The sequence below is a fragment of the Pollicipes pollicipes genome, unplaced genomic scaffold, assembly GCF_011947565.3.
Source record: "Pollicipes pollicipes isolate AB1234 unplaced genomic scaffold, Ppol_2.1 Scaffold_5724;HRSCAF=6776_pilon_pilon_pilon, whole genome shotgun sequence".
Lineage (NCBI taxonomy): Eukaryota > Metazoa > Arthropoda > Thecostraca > Pollicipedomorpha > Pollicipedidae > Pollicipes > Pollicipes pollicipes.
In genome coordinates this window covers 50911344-50927188 of record NW_023596746.1, presented here as the reverse complement: position 1 = coordinate 50927188, position 15845 = coordinate 50911344, and the positions used below count along the sequence as shown (strand labels likewise).

Sequence of the window (15845 nt, the reverse complement as noted above, 5' to 3'; positions counted from 1 at the left end):
CATGTTTTGGCGGGGTACTTTTCCGGTCACCATTTCCTTTAGCCAATCCACTCGCTGCCCAGGGCCTGTGCACACTCCCAACCTTCTAAGGATTTCGATAAGTTGTATCCACCTTGTGCCCAGTTGTTTACATTTTAACACTGAAGTTATGGATGACGACAAAAGCTCGGGACAGAATAAGCCCAGACTTACTCTTGGCAATGATGGCTAGAGAAGTGGTGTGAATAGAGGTGATTATGATTAAAGGGAAAACACACAGTAACAATGTGGAGCCTTTATCACAGTGTCTATCACGTATTTTGTAAATGCCCCATCAATATCCGCACCCCTAGGCGTACTGGTCCGCAAATCTATACCGAGCACATCCTGTTACCAATTCCGTATGGGTGCCCATCAGTTTGCCTAACCCATGAAGGCCTCCATAGGTTCATCATTAGCATGCCTCTTCATACTGGTGCTGAAAATAACCGACCTTCAATATGCCAAGGTTTTTTTGGCATGTTCCCGCTTAAAGCTACGTTTAAAATCAGCACTTTACAATCGATTTTCATCGCAATATCCGATAGCCTGCTTCCGGTTTCATTGTCGAGGACCAATAGGCGCCTGAAACGATTACATCAATGCGAAGCGCAGGTCGAACGTTTTCCTGGGGCGAAGCGCACAGTCTACGAAAATTATTTGTGTGGCATAGCTTTTAAGACACACTAAATAAAGGGGAAACGCAGACCACTACCACTCCTCATGAAAACGCTTGCTTTGTGCACAACTGCCTGCGTCATTTGTTGTTGGGGAAGGAAATGCATTCGTCCACACGGCGTTTCTTACACCAAAGGTGATGACAAACCGCGTCACCGAGAAGTTTGGCGCAGGTGACCGTACGCTAATTTTTCAGGATTTGCGACACAATTTGGTTCCAGGTTTTGTCAGGTTACGTAGTTATGACATCATATTCGAAAATTTACACAAGAACTTACAAGAGAAACATCCGTCATGTTTTTGGCAATGAATTGAAATTACTTAAGGCCCACAGTTTATGGAGAGTATTCATCATCAAGCATGCATGCCATTTTGGATTGGTAATTTATCAAAGTCAAACAGGATAATGGCTCTCGATAGCCTTGTTTGACTTGAAATCGGCCCAAGGCCACTTCTTTGTGCTTAGCTCATCTTAAGCACAGCGGTGCCCCACTCGGTCGAGAGTACCGTTCTTAGCTTCGAAAACAGTAATTTGTCTCCTTTATGTTCGAAAGCGAAGATCAACCAGGGTTGAAATCTGGTCCATCCCTTCACTAGTCAAACTTAGGGGTCAAACATGACACCATGAAACGTTCTCGGCGCAGGGCTATTCAACTGAATTCGTTTAGCAGTCAGCTCAATTCGCACCATGTACGCGAGAAAACCAGCTCCTTTTCGGCCAGGGTCGATGCAAAAAGTGCCATAACCCTTAACGAGAAAGGCCGACATTAACTGGTCTTGTGTTTATCATGCTTTGACAGGTGGCAATCCACTTGTGCCAATGCATATAGTCCATTTGAACCGAGGTGGTCCAGGTGAACCTGAGGGCGCCGGCGGCACTGCGCCGTTGGTTCAAAAATCGTTCACGTGGCCCGACCCCGAACCGGCCCCATGTCGTCTACCCGCCACCACCATGTGCCTGGCACCAGATACGGAGCTGGCGTCGAGCTGTCAGAGGCCAGCTGGCGAGCCGACCTCGACCTCTACGTCGGCTGGTCGGCGGCGCGGCGCACAGACAGGCCCGGCGCAACTTTGCGCGGCCGACGACGACCAATGAGGCACGGCTCAGCGGCCGCGCCCCGCCGGCATGCTGATACGAGCGCGCGCGTCGCCGCCCGCCCGCGCAGCACAGCGCACTTCTGATGGACGGCGCCCCGGCAACGCCCCCGAGAGCGTTGCCTGGAAATGGAAAGCGCTTCACGGCGGTGATCTCGACCACGCTGGCGGTGGCTGTTCGCTGGTGGGCCGCGCGGATGCGGGCTGTTCCAACACACATTAAATCCGACTGGAATTGTTACGAGGGCGGAGCGAATGCGATGCGCTCTTTGCTTCAACGTATGGCTTCAAGGCAGTGTAGATGCGTTTTGCATGTGAGGTTGCTGATCATCGGTGGATGGGACATCCCAGCACTGCCCGAGGCGTGGAAAAGTGGCAAGTAAGGCAATTCGAAACATTTCTGGACGGACCATGGGTAGTGCCTTACGTTGGAATTTGTGGAGTATGGGACCAACTGTAAACAGCCCGTCGGGCACAGCGCCGTCTATATAAACATTCGACCTATTTGCATCGACAATGACCTTTCAGATCACTTTCTAATGCTTGCGCTTACCAACAACTTGCAAAGAGCTTTTCCTGTTTTGAAAATCATGCATAGTGTGTCACACGGGCACATAAGCGTCTTTTTGAACCATTAAGGTGTAAATATATTGAGCAAAGCCTCAGGAAAGAACACGTTCGTCCTTATCTGGATGTTGCGTCGTTTACCAACCCGCTGAGAAGAGCTCTAAGCCGATTAGCTGTTTGCGCCACGCGTCGCACGCTGGTGAAGGCGGTTGTTATTTGCACTTTTGATGGGGGTTCATTCGGTGTACCAAGAGATACCACGTATATTACACGGACACCACATTACCAGCTCTGTTATTTATCATTAAGTCCTCATACCTTGCTGCAACTGTGCGTTGAGTGCGTGCATGATCTTATGCAAAGTTCTTGATGCAGTACAACAGAGCTTCTCAAACAATGCTTCCAACTATACGATCGAAATATCCTGAAAAATAGCTCGAACCGGTAGCAATTTTCACCTTACATATTTTGCGCGCACGCAAAATCTGAAGCCAAACTCGTGAGTCGGATGTAAATATTGCTCACCATCTATGGCTCACCAGGCACATGTCAATACTTTAATCTGCTGAAGCGGACATCTACAATCCTACACTCAGTTTTTGCCGATACTATAGGGTCGGCCAACCACGATAACTGAGCTTTTGCCGATACTCAAGGGTCGGCCAACCACGATAACTAAGCTTTAGCCGATACTCTTTGGTCGACCAACCACGATAACTAAGCTTTAGCCGATACTCAAGGGTCGGCCAACCACGATAACTAAGCTTTTGCCGATACTCAAGGGTCGGCCAGCCACGACGTTAGCCTACATTTGCTATTGGTCGGTAGCAATTTTTCAGCACCGACGCTTAGTGGTTTCTGCTGCTGTAAGTGTGTGGTGCAGTATTGCGGACCGCTTGATTAATTGAGCGAATGTCTGTCATCCCACGCGAGACAAGTGGCTAGATTCGAGCAGCTTTAGCACTTACTATATGCCTGTGACTGGAATGGCCCGCAGCCGGTGGTAGCGGCCACTCAAGGTCAGATGAGGTCAAAAGGCTGGGCGGACCTTGCTGGGCATTACGGCACATTAAGCTTTCGAAACAAAATTTCGCCGTTTAACCGGGTTTGCACGATTGGATGGTGGTGCCAGGGCTCACACAATAAACACTGCTCAGCGTAAGCCGGGAGCGCGGTAATTCATCCGCTCAAAAACTTCAAACCAAAGTTGTGAAACAAAATGTGAACAGTCGGCCTCCACAGAGTAATATGAAAACATCCAACCGACGCTGTCGTTAATCCCCGTGTCAGCCATTTATCGCAAGCTTTTCATTGCCCTTTTAGTAGTGTTTGGAGTGCCTCTTAGGACAAGGCACCTCTGGCACCTCCAAAGGTGCCAGAGAGCTCCTTCGTTTTAAATAAATTGACTTTTGCATCGGTCAGCAGCGAAATCTTCAATACGAGCATTTTGTTAGGGAATAGATACGTATATATATATACACACATAATATAACGTATATATATATATATATATGTATGCACAAAATATACGTTTTTTGGACCGTGCAAAGGTCGACAAAATGTTTTTCCGTTGTTGTTGTTGTGACGTTCCGGCGTGTTTGCTTTGGTTGGTTGTGATAATACTTATGACTTCCCTCATTCATATCCTCGCCACACCAGTATATTCCAGTCCAGTCCCTTACCTTGTTGCTCAAATATATGGATATGCATGCAAAATAATATTCTGCTACCATGCCGTATGTCATGACGTGACGGATATAGTCAGCTATATGGAAGTCATTGCATGTTTTAAAACATTGTCTAAGGCTGCATGTTTTCATGGTGTGGCATCTGCAGGATTCATGATATGCATTTTGTCTTGGTGTGTCACTGAGTAAAGTTATCCACAGGTTAGAGATCGAGTTATAATTTTTAAATAAGGCTACCAAACTTATCCATCACTCGATAATAGTACGCTCCCAGCTGTCTGTGAGGACAGCGAGAACACTATATTCCCGCTACCCATCATACAGCCGCGCTCCCATCATCACCAATAACGTTATCCGTATCGCAATAAGCCCGTCCCATTCACACGCATCATGGCGGAAGTCGGGTAAAAGGCCGCCACATCCGACTGGCCCAAGCCAGCCCAGCGCCGCCGCACGCCACGCCCAGCACAGCGCGCCGGGCACACTCACAAGTAGAACTTCTCGTTCCAGTTGGGGTTGAGCTCCTGCGGCACGGTTCGGGTGCGCTTCTTGACCTTGCCCACCTGCACCGTGACGTACGGGTCCGAGGTGCCGCCCTTGTCCTTGGCGATCAGGCCCTGAGCGCAGATAACTGCAACAGCCCGGGCATGACGAGCGTCATCACACCATCCCTGCAGGCGCTCTTGCGGAGCTACACACTCCAGCATGGACGTACCAGCGTCCGAGGACGCGCGCTACACAACGGGGCCCGTTGGTTGGGACATACGGCATGCCATGGTCTGATACGGCGCAAGTGCGTGGAAAGTGACATGTTCCTTAGAAAATAATGCAGTCATATGAGCATGTCTGACAGCCAAACCTATTCTCTTTACAAGAAAATGCATTTGGTGCAATTTGATCAAGTGGTCAACAAGTAAAGTAAAATGTTGAAGGCTTAACAAATTGATGTACTAAAGCACAACAGTAAATGAACGATCTTAGGAAATATTGCCGAGTGTAGCCCTGTAAGTTTGAAGTCAGTAGTAAATGCTGTGGTAGAGCGAGTACGTTGGTGTTTACTACTACTTGTCTACTGGCGAATATACCTCAAATGTTACGTCGAGCCTCACCAACCCGGCTGTCCTATCAAATCTACCTCGACCTATACCTGGCGCAAACACATATTCTAAATGGTGCTAGCACAGCACTCAGCGGTTTTCGGAACTGTTTCTAAGCAAACTGTCTCAGCAGTGTATAATGGGCTCGGCGAAATACTCCTGTTCCTCTCCTGGTCAACCGTAGCTAAGCCACATGCACCCGTTTTTCAAGCAATCGCATATCACTGGTGCCTTGGCAAGAAGGCATACATTGACACGTACACCCGTGCTCTCATTCAAAAGTGCTCGCCCACCCAGGCGTGTTCATCTTTAGTCACGATTTTCTCCTTGGCCAATGGCTTTGTTTAAGCCGCCGACGTGGAGCACACAATCGCGTTAAGTACCCGGCCTTCCATCATCAAAGGGCCTCAACGCTGCGCCGTGCCTTTGCAACACACCAGCCACCCAGCCCATGCGGTACTTCGGAGGTGTCGCATCGCCGCTATCCCGGTGTCTCCCCTCACTCCTGTTTCGCGACGTGGTACGGTTCTCCTCGATATCCGACCGGCGGCGGCTACTCCTGGACGAGCCGAACGAGTGTGACCCGACCGCAGCGGAGGTGACCCCTCATCCCACCCCACTCTCGCCTGCTCCGGGGGGACCGGCCGGCGGCGGCTGCTCCTGAGCGAGCCGAACGAGTGTGACCTGACCGCAGCGGAGGTGACCCCCTCACCCCACCCCACTCTCGCCTGCTCCCGGGGGACCGGCCGGCGGCGGCTGCTCCTGAGCGAGCCGAACGGGTGTGACCTGACCGCAGCGGAGGTGACCCCCTCACCCCACCCCACTCTCGCCTGCTCCCGGGGGACCGGCGGGCGGCGGCTGCTCCTGAGCGAGCCGAACGGGTGTGACCTGACCGCAGCGGAGGTGACCCCCTCACCCCACCCCACTCTCGCCTGCTCCCGAGGGGCCGGCCGGCGGCGGCTGGCTCGTTCGCAGCTGGGGTACGCCGATTTCTCTCCGCCGGCCCGAAATAATGGCGCCCCGCGCCACGGATCGTCGTCGTTGCGCCTCCTTAAGCATTCTGCCGCGCCGGAAGCGTCTGAGGGAGGGCCGCGGCGCCGCAGACGCGAACCAAGCGGCGCGGCCTAGGATGAAATGGACGGGAGTGGGCCTCAGAGGGCGCGGCTGTGCTCTGATCCGAAGAGGAGAAATCAATCTTTTGAGCTCGGTGGGCGGCGCAGCGCCGAAACCTCCGTGGCCGGCCGGCGCTGCACCACGGCACTGTGCTGGGTGGGCGCCGAAAGCGGAGCAAAACCATGCCAGCGCGCCGGCGGAGTGACTTTGACGTGTCAGAGAGAGCCCGGTCGGGACCGGACAACAGGCGACAGCACCAGGGACCTGCACCCGGCTCCCTCCCAGGCTCGGCGCGCTCTCAGCTCCCCACACCGGGCGCAGGCTCTCATGCATCTCCCCAAGCAATGTCGGTTGCGAAACTGCAAACCACGTGACCGCCCAGGGAGCATCCCGGTCATGCTAACTGGCAGAGGCGGCTGAGAGGGCCGGCAGAGTACCGACTGGAGGATCCGGGACGCTCGGGTCAACACAACTGAGGGTGATGGAAATGTGCTGCAAAGCCTTCAAAGCAACGTGCTCGTTGGCGTGATCATGGCACGTCGTTTTAGCTTCACACGGAGTTGCAAAGCAAAATTTGCACTCGAGGGTGTTTTTTTTTGCATATCTGCACTCGAGGGTGTTTTTCTGCTTTTGGACTTGAATATGCGGCTTCATTAGCCCTCAGGTAACTTCCAAGTCATGAACGGAGCAGTCGTTCATAGAAAACACTGCACTGTAGCTGCTTACAACTTAGCATTGTACAAAAGCTGTATGTAGTATGTAAGCGTAAGGCAATTGAGTTTCAGACTTATCGGTTTGACTAAAGGGTTAACGTGAAAAAATAACCGCATTCTGTAGAAATCTCAGTTTTATTTACTGGAAGGTGTAACCAAAGGACGAGCTTTCCAAAACTGCCATTACTTCTCGGGAAATTTTCGAGCACAGTGAGGAGGCATGCCAGCAGCAATCCCATGGTGAGATGGGTACAATCAAATGTGGGGTAAAAGGACGCAAGGCAGTGCAGAATCCAACTGATTGCAAGGTCGCTTCGGCACGATTCCAGGAATCGTATGGTGTTAAACTGGTGCAGAGCTTGAAAGGGATCACCTTCACCTCTGGGCAGCGCCGAGACGAGGTCGGCAGCATTTCAGCTAGCAAAAAGACGATAACGTGAAGGACTGGCATGCTCTGACAAGTGACTGGCAGTCTAAGCCCCAGTGCTGCGATAGCATCGTGCTACCAAGGCGTACCGGTGACGGCGATTTTGCAAGACCACTTTGAGGTCCCTTCGAGAACAGATTCCTTGGCTTTTTCTAGGGAATCAATATGAGTGTCGGGATCCACTTTAAGCGTAGTTCTGTGGAAAGACAACATCAAACAGCACATCAACACCACGACCACCAACACACACCACGTTGAGGTCCGCCGCCCCGACGCCGCACCCCGTGCCCTCTCCGGAGGCGCCGATCAGCGGCTTGCCGAGCCGTCAACATTGTGGTTAGGGGCGTCGCGGCGTCCCGGTGAGACTGACCGGCACCGGTGCGGACGGCGCCGGGGCGGCGGGCACATCCCGTGACGTCATCAGGCGCGCCCGCAGCGTGATGACGCCACGGGCGAGTCGCCCTGTCGGAGGGGCGGCGGTACCGACGCCGAGCCGGCGGCGGCGCCCCCTGGCGGTCCCAGCGTCAGGCGTGACGGCTGGACACGAACCTGTGATGGCAATTTTGGCCGACCATTTACTGGTGCCGTCCTGAACGGCCTGCTTGACGGCCTTCATGTGGCCCACGTGCGACTTCTCCTCTACACGAAATACGGCCCTGCAGGTCACAGCGGTCAGAGCGGTGCCAATACCTGTGCATACATGTGCGTGCGGATTCTTACGCCTCTGCCTGAAATATCGTCAGTTAGTTCACGCCATGCGAGAATGAATCGCGATGCACACACACGCTCGCGCACACACACCCGCGTATTTGTTTGTGATTAATTGATTGGCATAGTGGGACCATTCATAAATGCGTGACCGAAATCGATGAGGCTATTACTCCTGGCCCAAGTGAAAAAACATGCCGAGGATGCGCGGAGGACTGAGGACAACCTGGACGTCAAGTCCTGCTTATGATGGGTCATCACACTATCCTTCTGTAATGCTGTCCTTTGCAATTGAGTAAAATCGACGAGGCTGGAGCCGCGGGCTGTCCTGTGCCGAATACCGCGTGGAACAGCGCGAGGGCCCGGAGGCCACCATGCCCTGATGTGTACGGCAGTACAGGCTCTCCCACACAGATGGCACGTGATCGAACTTTTTGTTGTCAGAAATGGATGCTCGGCATTGATCATTTATTGTCCAGAGATAATGTCTTGCGGACCCGACATCATGTACGGCGCGGCGACAGCAAGCGTGCGGAAGCAGCAGAACTGGGAAAGAGGAGTGAGGCCTGTTGTAGGTCAATGCTAACGGAGGTGCCAAACGTTCGTGACAACATTAAAGTACTTGCATTAGGGGGAGCAATAATTATAGGAAAGGGGGGAAGAAGTGTATCTAGTCGCATTAAGACTTTCATCGTGCATGAAGGATATTTTGATTTACATCTATTATCGTTATATATCTTATCTCTGATATCGATTATCGTTAGATATCTTTTGTTTCTAGGAATTCGCTTCCATTGACCAGCCATTTCAAGTGCCTCAAATTTTTGTGTCAAGCACAAGGTTATCGGGTGATTCCCTCAGGTCTTTCGCCACTAAACCTCCGCCCATATCGCGAACGTATCGTCAGGGTGAGCGAATTATTTTCCAATAAGATAGCTCGTTAGCACTGGCAGAAAATTTCGAATACCACGGCTGCGGACACGACCACTGGGCAGAACGTATTTATTCATGGTCTTACGGAAGGGTTAAGAGCAGATATTAGTATCACGGATGGAGCAATTTTTCCGACCGTTGTCCTCGTCTGGCGTGTAAGTAGAGTCTAACACGCCAGATCAGGGCAAAAGTCCGAAAAGTTATTCCGTCCGAAACACATTTGTTTGCATCGAGTCTGAAGTGCGCGCTGGGTTCGGCCGGCAGCTAATCTTGGAGAATTATCTATAATATTTTTGGGAATGACATTTAATGCTGTGAACGCGGAAAATGGTCACAGGTCATTTCCAGGCCAAGGGCAAATCCTGGATAACTTTTAGAGCTTGATTAAAACGGAGGATATTTTTTGCCAAGTATCGCTATGACCATGGGCTGTGCATGGCGCACCCACAACGAAACTGGCTCATAATTTCAGGACATGCCGAATGTGGATGAAAATTTACGCAGATGATTACCAGATGGATAACTATTCGTTGAACAATTCTATCGTGGCCAAACGCACCTTTTTCTAAATGTAGGTTTCAAATGTTTCTCAAATGCATTTTATCCTTGTAATTCCTTTCTAGATGTTTCTCAAATGTAGATTAACATGTATGGTATGCGGAAGCCACACTTCTTGGGATAGACTGAATGTTTAACACAGACCTGAGACCAAAAGTTTTATATCAGTCAAAGCAATATACCGATCGTTGATAACTACTGTATGCTAACATCCCTCTCTGCGTTCTGGTGTAGGAAGCTGTATTTCTAACGCTGGAAACATCCCCATTTCACGTCATGCACGTTGTTGTCGTTGGTGCCAGCTTATAATGCTATGCTAGAAAGTGTTTTAATATTGATTATTAATGTTTTGTGTCTCAAAATTATTGCTTGAGGGACAGCCTTGAATGATTGATGTATTTCTGTTGTGAAAATGTGATAAAAATAATCCTAAACAGCGATCACCAAGTAGCACACTTTGACATCACACTTTTTGGAACGGGGTGAATTTATTATACAGATCACACATTCAGTTCAAGTTTTCAGTTTTGGCAATGGCCTGTGGTAAAAAAGTCATGGAAGAATTATTTTCCACGGAGTTTTTGTTTGTCTCGTGCGCGCCATTAGTTGTCACACGCACTGGTCGTAACCGTCCCGCCCATTGGTGTAATCCTTCTGAAAAACTGTGTTCGCACCCGTATAGTGCTTAAAGATATAGACGCCGTGGATGGAAAAATTAGATGTATCATCATTGCTAGACTCCTTACATAGCAATTTCTCCCAATATCATTGGCTTGATCAAAATACATGCGGGATGCCTTTTTGAAAAGCCGAAAACACACACTCCCTCTAAAAGGGAGTGCTTGGGGCTCGTGGGAATCCCAAGCGAGAAGTAGACGAAATATTAAAAAAAGAGAACAAAGTAAGCTACACGCGTAGCCAGTTTCCATCTGTTTAAAAAAGCCGGATGGACAGGGGGAAAACTGGCAGACACCGTTTGTACGGCCAGGTCGCCCACTAAGCGGACATTTAGACGCGTGCGCAGGACCCTGTCGCGCTGGAGCAGTGACTTTCGAACACTGAGTAAAAGACGCATTGCTGATAGCACAGTGCGGCACTGGGGCACGTGGTCCACTCCCAATCACGGCGACGTGCACTGCGAGAGCCGGCCGAGCCTGCGGCATCCTCCGGACTCCGGCGGAGTCGCTCGCCGTTCTCGCCTCAGTCGGAGCATAGTCGGCAAGCGCGTCACCGAGTGGAGACGGGCGCCGAGCTCCGATTACCAAACTGATGACCGACGCGGGCCGCTGTTCGAGACGAGCGTGTGGTGATGCTGCGGCTGATCACCGGCACAGCGGAGAGAGGGAGGGACGGGCAGAGGTGGGCAGGGGGAGTGGCTGGAGGGAGAGATAGAGGGGGGAGTTGGAGGGGAGAGTAGTGAAAGGGAGGGAGGGGAGAGGGAGGGCGATGGAAGGAAGAGTGAGAGAGAAAGAGAGAGAGAGAGAAGAGGGAGAGAGAGAGAGAGAGAGAGAGAGAGAGAGAGAGAGAGAAGAGAGGAGAGAGAGAGAGAGAGAGAAGAGAGAGAGAGAGAGAGAGAGAGAGAGAGAGAGAGAGAGAGAGAGAGAGAGAGAGAGAGAGAGAGGAGAGGAGAGAGGAGAGAGAGAGAGAGAGAGAGAGAGAGAGAGAGAGAGAGAGAGAGAGAGAGAGAGAGAGAGAGAGAGAGAGAGAGAGAGAGAGAGAGAGAGAGAGAGAGAGAGAGAGAGAGAGAGAGAGAGAAGGGAGACGGGGAACGTGGAGAGATCTTGTGGCCGCTCATTGCGAACGCTAATGATCGCACATGGTTGATTAATAGCACTGATCCCAATCATCTCCGTTGAATGGTGTTAGAGTTGCTGCCGGACATCCTTGTTGATGCTTTCAGACAGTGCTATCTAGCTGTGCTGCAATGTTTAATGATGCCGGACAGCGCTACCACCGCAACGGTCACTTAGATGCAGCCAGTCAGCATACACGCGGAACGGACATGGAGGGCTGACAGAGGGATGACATTACGAGGTTCAAACGATGTTTGGATATGCCACCTTGCTTGCGAACATTGATAGGTAGCGTTGTGAGTAGGACCGTTTGGTGCAGGCCTTCATCATCCTTCAGCTTTGTTTACGCGTGGCATCGCCCCGCGTTGGACGGAAGGGCCTGGTGAAGTGTCCGAAGATGTCCGGTGCAGCCGGCCGTTGTCAGTGACGTGAAACTGGGTTATCAATGCTGTCGGGCGGAGTTGGTGATGTTGTCGAATAACGTTATCCATCTCGTCGGATGGCGTCATCAGCTCTGCTGAACGGAGTTGCCAGCATCATCGGACGGCGGCGGACGGCATCGCACAGCCTGCCAAACGGACCTATCAACGCCGTCCGACGGCGTTATCAAAGCTGTATGCCGGCTTCACTCCCGCTATCGGACGGCGTTATCATCGCTGTACGACGGCGTCATCAGCGCTGTACGACGGTGTTATCAACGCTGTTTGGATGGAGAGAATTATCACAGCTGTATGCCGGCTTCATCAGCGCTGCGTGGCAGCGTTATCATCGCTGCACGACAGCGTTGTCGACGCGGTCGGACGGCGTTATCAGCGCTGTCGACCGGCACGTCCGCGGCATCCTCAGTTCGAAACAGCGTCGAGACGGCGCCAGACCAAGAAAGCCGGCCACCCGACGGCGAGCGCCCCGGGCGATTTCGGCACGTGTATTGATCCAGTCGCTCGCGCTGTCTCACCAGCGGCAAAACACAACACAGACGGGTATAATATGGCCATTTTCCGGCTGTCATCTTGTGGGTGACGCATGCTGAACAGCAAGAGGCTGTTCGTAACGATATAGGAGTATTCTCCGACTCAGCAAAGGACTGTTTCGTGTGACGATGCATGTGCCTTCTAACCCATTTCAATAAAGTGGTGTTTTCAGGATAAGTGCAAGGAGCCGCATTATCAGACACATCATCAATCTACCACAGCGCAAATGCCGAGCTGTGTTAAAAGGATTGGGCCTACCAAGAACTTTTCTAATTCGGGTTTTTCCAGAACGAGCAAAAAAATCCGCAGCCGCTGAAATTTCTAACTTTGCGCTGGTTTTGGTCGTAACATATCGAACTAAGACGCTGCCATGATAAATACACCACTTCCACACCTTTGGCTCCCAGACAGCCAAGGTTAAGGCGAAAACTTCACAACCATTATCCTAATCAGAAGACTTAAGCAGAATTAGCACTGCATAAAGAGAAAGCTCTTAGCAAAAGGAAAACACTAAGCGAACCAGAAGAGCATTCCCCAATGCTCTACAGATTTGGCCCAGAACCGTTTTCAGTCGTGTCAACCTCCTCAAGCGAACCGCGACGCACCAAACAGTCAACGATCATTCGCTATTGCCTGTAGCCGACTATTGAGCAGTGATGCAGTTGGAAGGCAGCTCTACTCTCGAACTCAGATGCAACAAACCCATCCGGATTGTCTCACGACACAGACGGATCCTCCACTAGACTGTGACATGGGCGATAAAGGCTAATGGCTGCAGGAGATGCGGCCCGGACATACTGACCGTCTTCAGTGTGCCCAGGCAGTGACCAGCTCCATCGTATGCCACCACTGACTCCCACCAGTGACTGTCACCAATGATCGGCTCTGGCTGATCGTCGCATAGGCTCGCATATAAACTGCACGCGCTAGAACATCAGATGCACGTGCTTGTCAACTTTTACGAGCCGTCAAGGGAAAGCAGCAGTGTAGCGCAGGCTTCATGACTTGTGCCTCCTGTGGTGTTTGCTTTTTGTAGCGTATTACGCCATGAAATCTCATGTGCCTTAGCTAGTAATCTTAATTGACGAAGCGGCTTATTCATGGTGACGCGAACCCGTAATAGCCCCAACATGAAAAGATGTGAGACAAAATGCATGCACCCACAAATGATCCACACAGCCAACTAATTGGCCTGCGTGAAGGCCACCAGTGATTGAAGGATGTGCTGACCCGATCAGTGAACTCCACAGCGACCGTCACTGGCCGCTGTCACCGGTAGCTTGTCAGCGATGACCAACGGCGATCACTGCGTGTGGTCATTTCCAGTGACCACCAGTGAACACCATCGGTGCCCGCCACCTATGGCCAGCACCAGTGATCACCATGACTGATCACTGTGACTGCCGTCGGTAACCGCAGCTACTGGCCTTCACCGGTGATCATCGCCAGTGAACACCGCAAATGACCACCATCGGCGACCACCACCAGTGACCACCATCCCTGACCGCGGCCAGTGACCGCTCTCCCTGATCACCACCAGTGACCACCGTCATCACTGCTGGCCGTGACCATGCGTTCTCGGGATTCATTACCGCCGCGCGAGGAGGCTTGAGTGCGGCGGAAAGGCTGCTTCCTAGCGGCTGTGTGCTGCAGCTCTGGCTAGCCTGGACGCGCCGGACCGACCAGCGCGTGAGCAAACACGTGGATCGACACGCCGTCTGACGCCAGTGTGGTCGATCGGGGGCGGCGGACCTCGTTCGGCCAGCGCCGGCGCTGTCGCCGGGTCTGCCTGGCACGTCCGTCACGGCTCAGCTGGCCCGCCCGCCGCGGGGCCTGGCTCACACTGTGACGCTCTGACAGCCGCTGATTTTGTCACGATCGTGGACGCCGCTGTGGCGCTCCTTGCCCACAACGCGAGCTCGCTGGCAGACCATGCTGGAGGTGGATGCAGGGGTGGCCTGACCACATGCCGAGGTAGCTGCTGGCTGACGTGGAGAGATCGTGGAGGCCCAGTCCGCACCGATTCTACGCGGCACTGGCATTGGTCCAGAGAACAGGGCAGCTTTCTCGAAAGCTAGTGCTGCATTGTTAAGTGTTGATTGCGTTACCATCTGCTGGGACACGCGCCCAATGAAACGTGCCGCGCCAGCATCAAATAACTCGAAACAAAGAGTGGCTAGCTGTCCGTAATCTAGTTGGACTGGGCAGCCGGAATGTGGGAACTCAGGACAGTTTGGCACTTAAATGTCTCATTTAAGACTGACCCAAAATCTGGACTCATGCAGTGGACTCATGCATGCAGTGTGCCTTCGAACAAAATGGCAGTGGCCTTAGTTCAAACAACCCAAGGGCCCCACGTTGTCTCAACACCCACACAGTTGCCTCTGCCTGACGATCTGGGCCGCCTGAAACCGCACCGAACAAACTGTCCCGTGATGCACCAATGACGGGAACCACTCGTCATCGCTGGCACGGCTGAATGGGCGTGCACGGAGCTGGGCAGTCGGCAATGGATTGCCTAGTCTACTATCAGACAGCCCCGCTGGATGACTGAAAACCGCCGAACCGCGAGGGCTGGCAGCGTAGGTCGCCGGTGGAGCAGCCTCTGCAGACGACGGGCCAGCCCTGGACACCAACAGATGATCTCATCTCGAACCCACGGGTGATGGGACCAATCCCACTTGCGTTCGATGGGACTCAGAATGGGTCAGGTGAATTCTCCGTAGATAAATGATTGGGATCGAAATAGGTGTTCCAGATGGGACTCAGGTTCACTTCATTATGCCGATACCATTCTAAAATGGTTTCTATTTTGACTCTAAATCAAGTACAACATGGCCCAATTCGGCATTTGACTTTTACGTTCAACAAAACAAGCATAGATAAAACTGAAACGATGCGCGACGATTCAGTGGTGGAAAACGTTGTGACAAGTGGAGCCGGAGCGTCTAAAAACAAGGTTGGGAAAATTCAAAAGGATGTTGGCGGAATCATAAATCAATTATGAATTTGATTCCAATCGATTACAGCCTGTTACGTAACGTCGGAAACTCGCACGTTCAATGCTTGCGGTAACCCACGAATAACGTAGGCGAACAGCATTGCCAGACAGTATTCGGCAGGTATAATGGAAAGGAGCAAGCCATTATTCACACTGAAAAAGATACGCATGTACCACAGACGTTACAAAAAGCTATCGCAATATTACGTCCAAGCTGACCGACACGACACAACGCGTCGCGGAGGTCGGCGCCTAATGTTCCTGGAAGAGCTAGAGCTGGAAGTTTGATAGTCTCTCCTGACGACATACCTGATCAGTTCGAAAATCTCCGGCTTTGTTTCGTTCGCGAATCTTCATGCGGTCCTTCATCGCCGTGATTATGTTATTGGCCTTGTCATCAGCACCGTGCTTGGAGCTTTTCTCAGCCGCGCCTGCCAGCAGCGGTCCGCATCACCCATCACGAGAGCACACCCGCATCACCCATC

At 51.9% G+C, this 15845-nt stretch overlaps 1 protein-coding gene across 1 annotated transcript in view; it reads right to left on the bottom strand.

The window, feature by feature from the left end:
- The window catches only part of unc-13 (protein unc13 homolog), a 107937-nt gene that overhangs the window by 36134 nt on the left and 55958 nt on the right, over positions 1–15845 (bottom strand). The window contains 4 exon segments of the mRNA XM_037225852.1: positions 4536–4677; positions 7946–8052; positions 15670–15695; positions 15697–15791. Coding sequence (XP_037081747.1) covers positions 4536–4677; positions 7946–8052; positions 15670–15695; positions 15697–15791 — 370 coding nt within the window.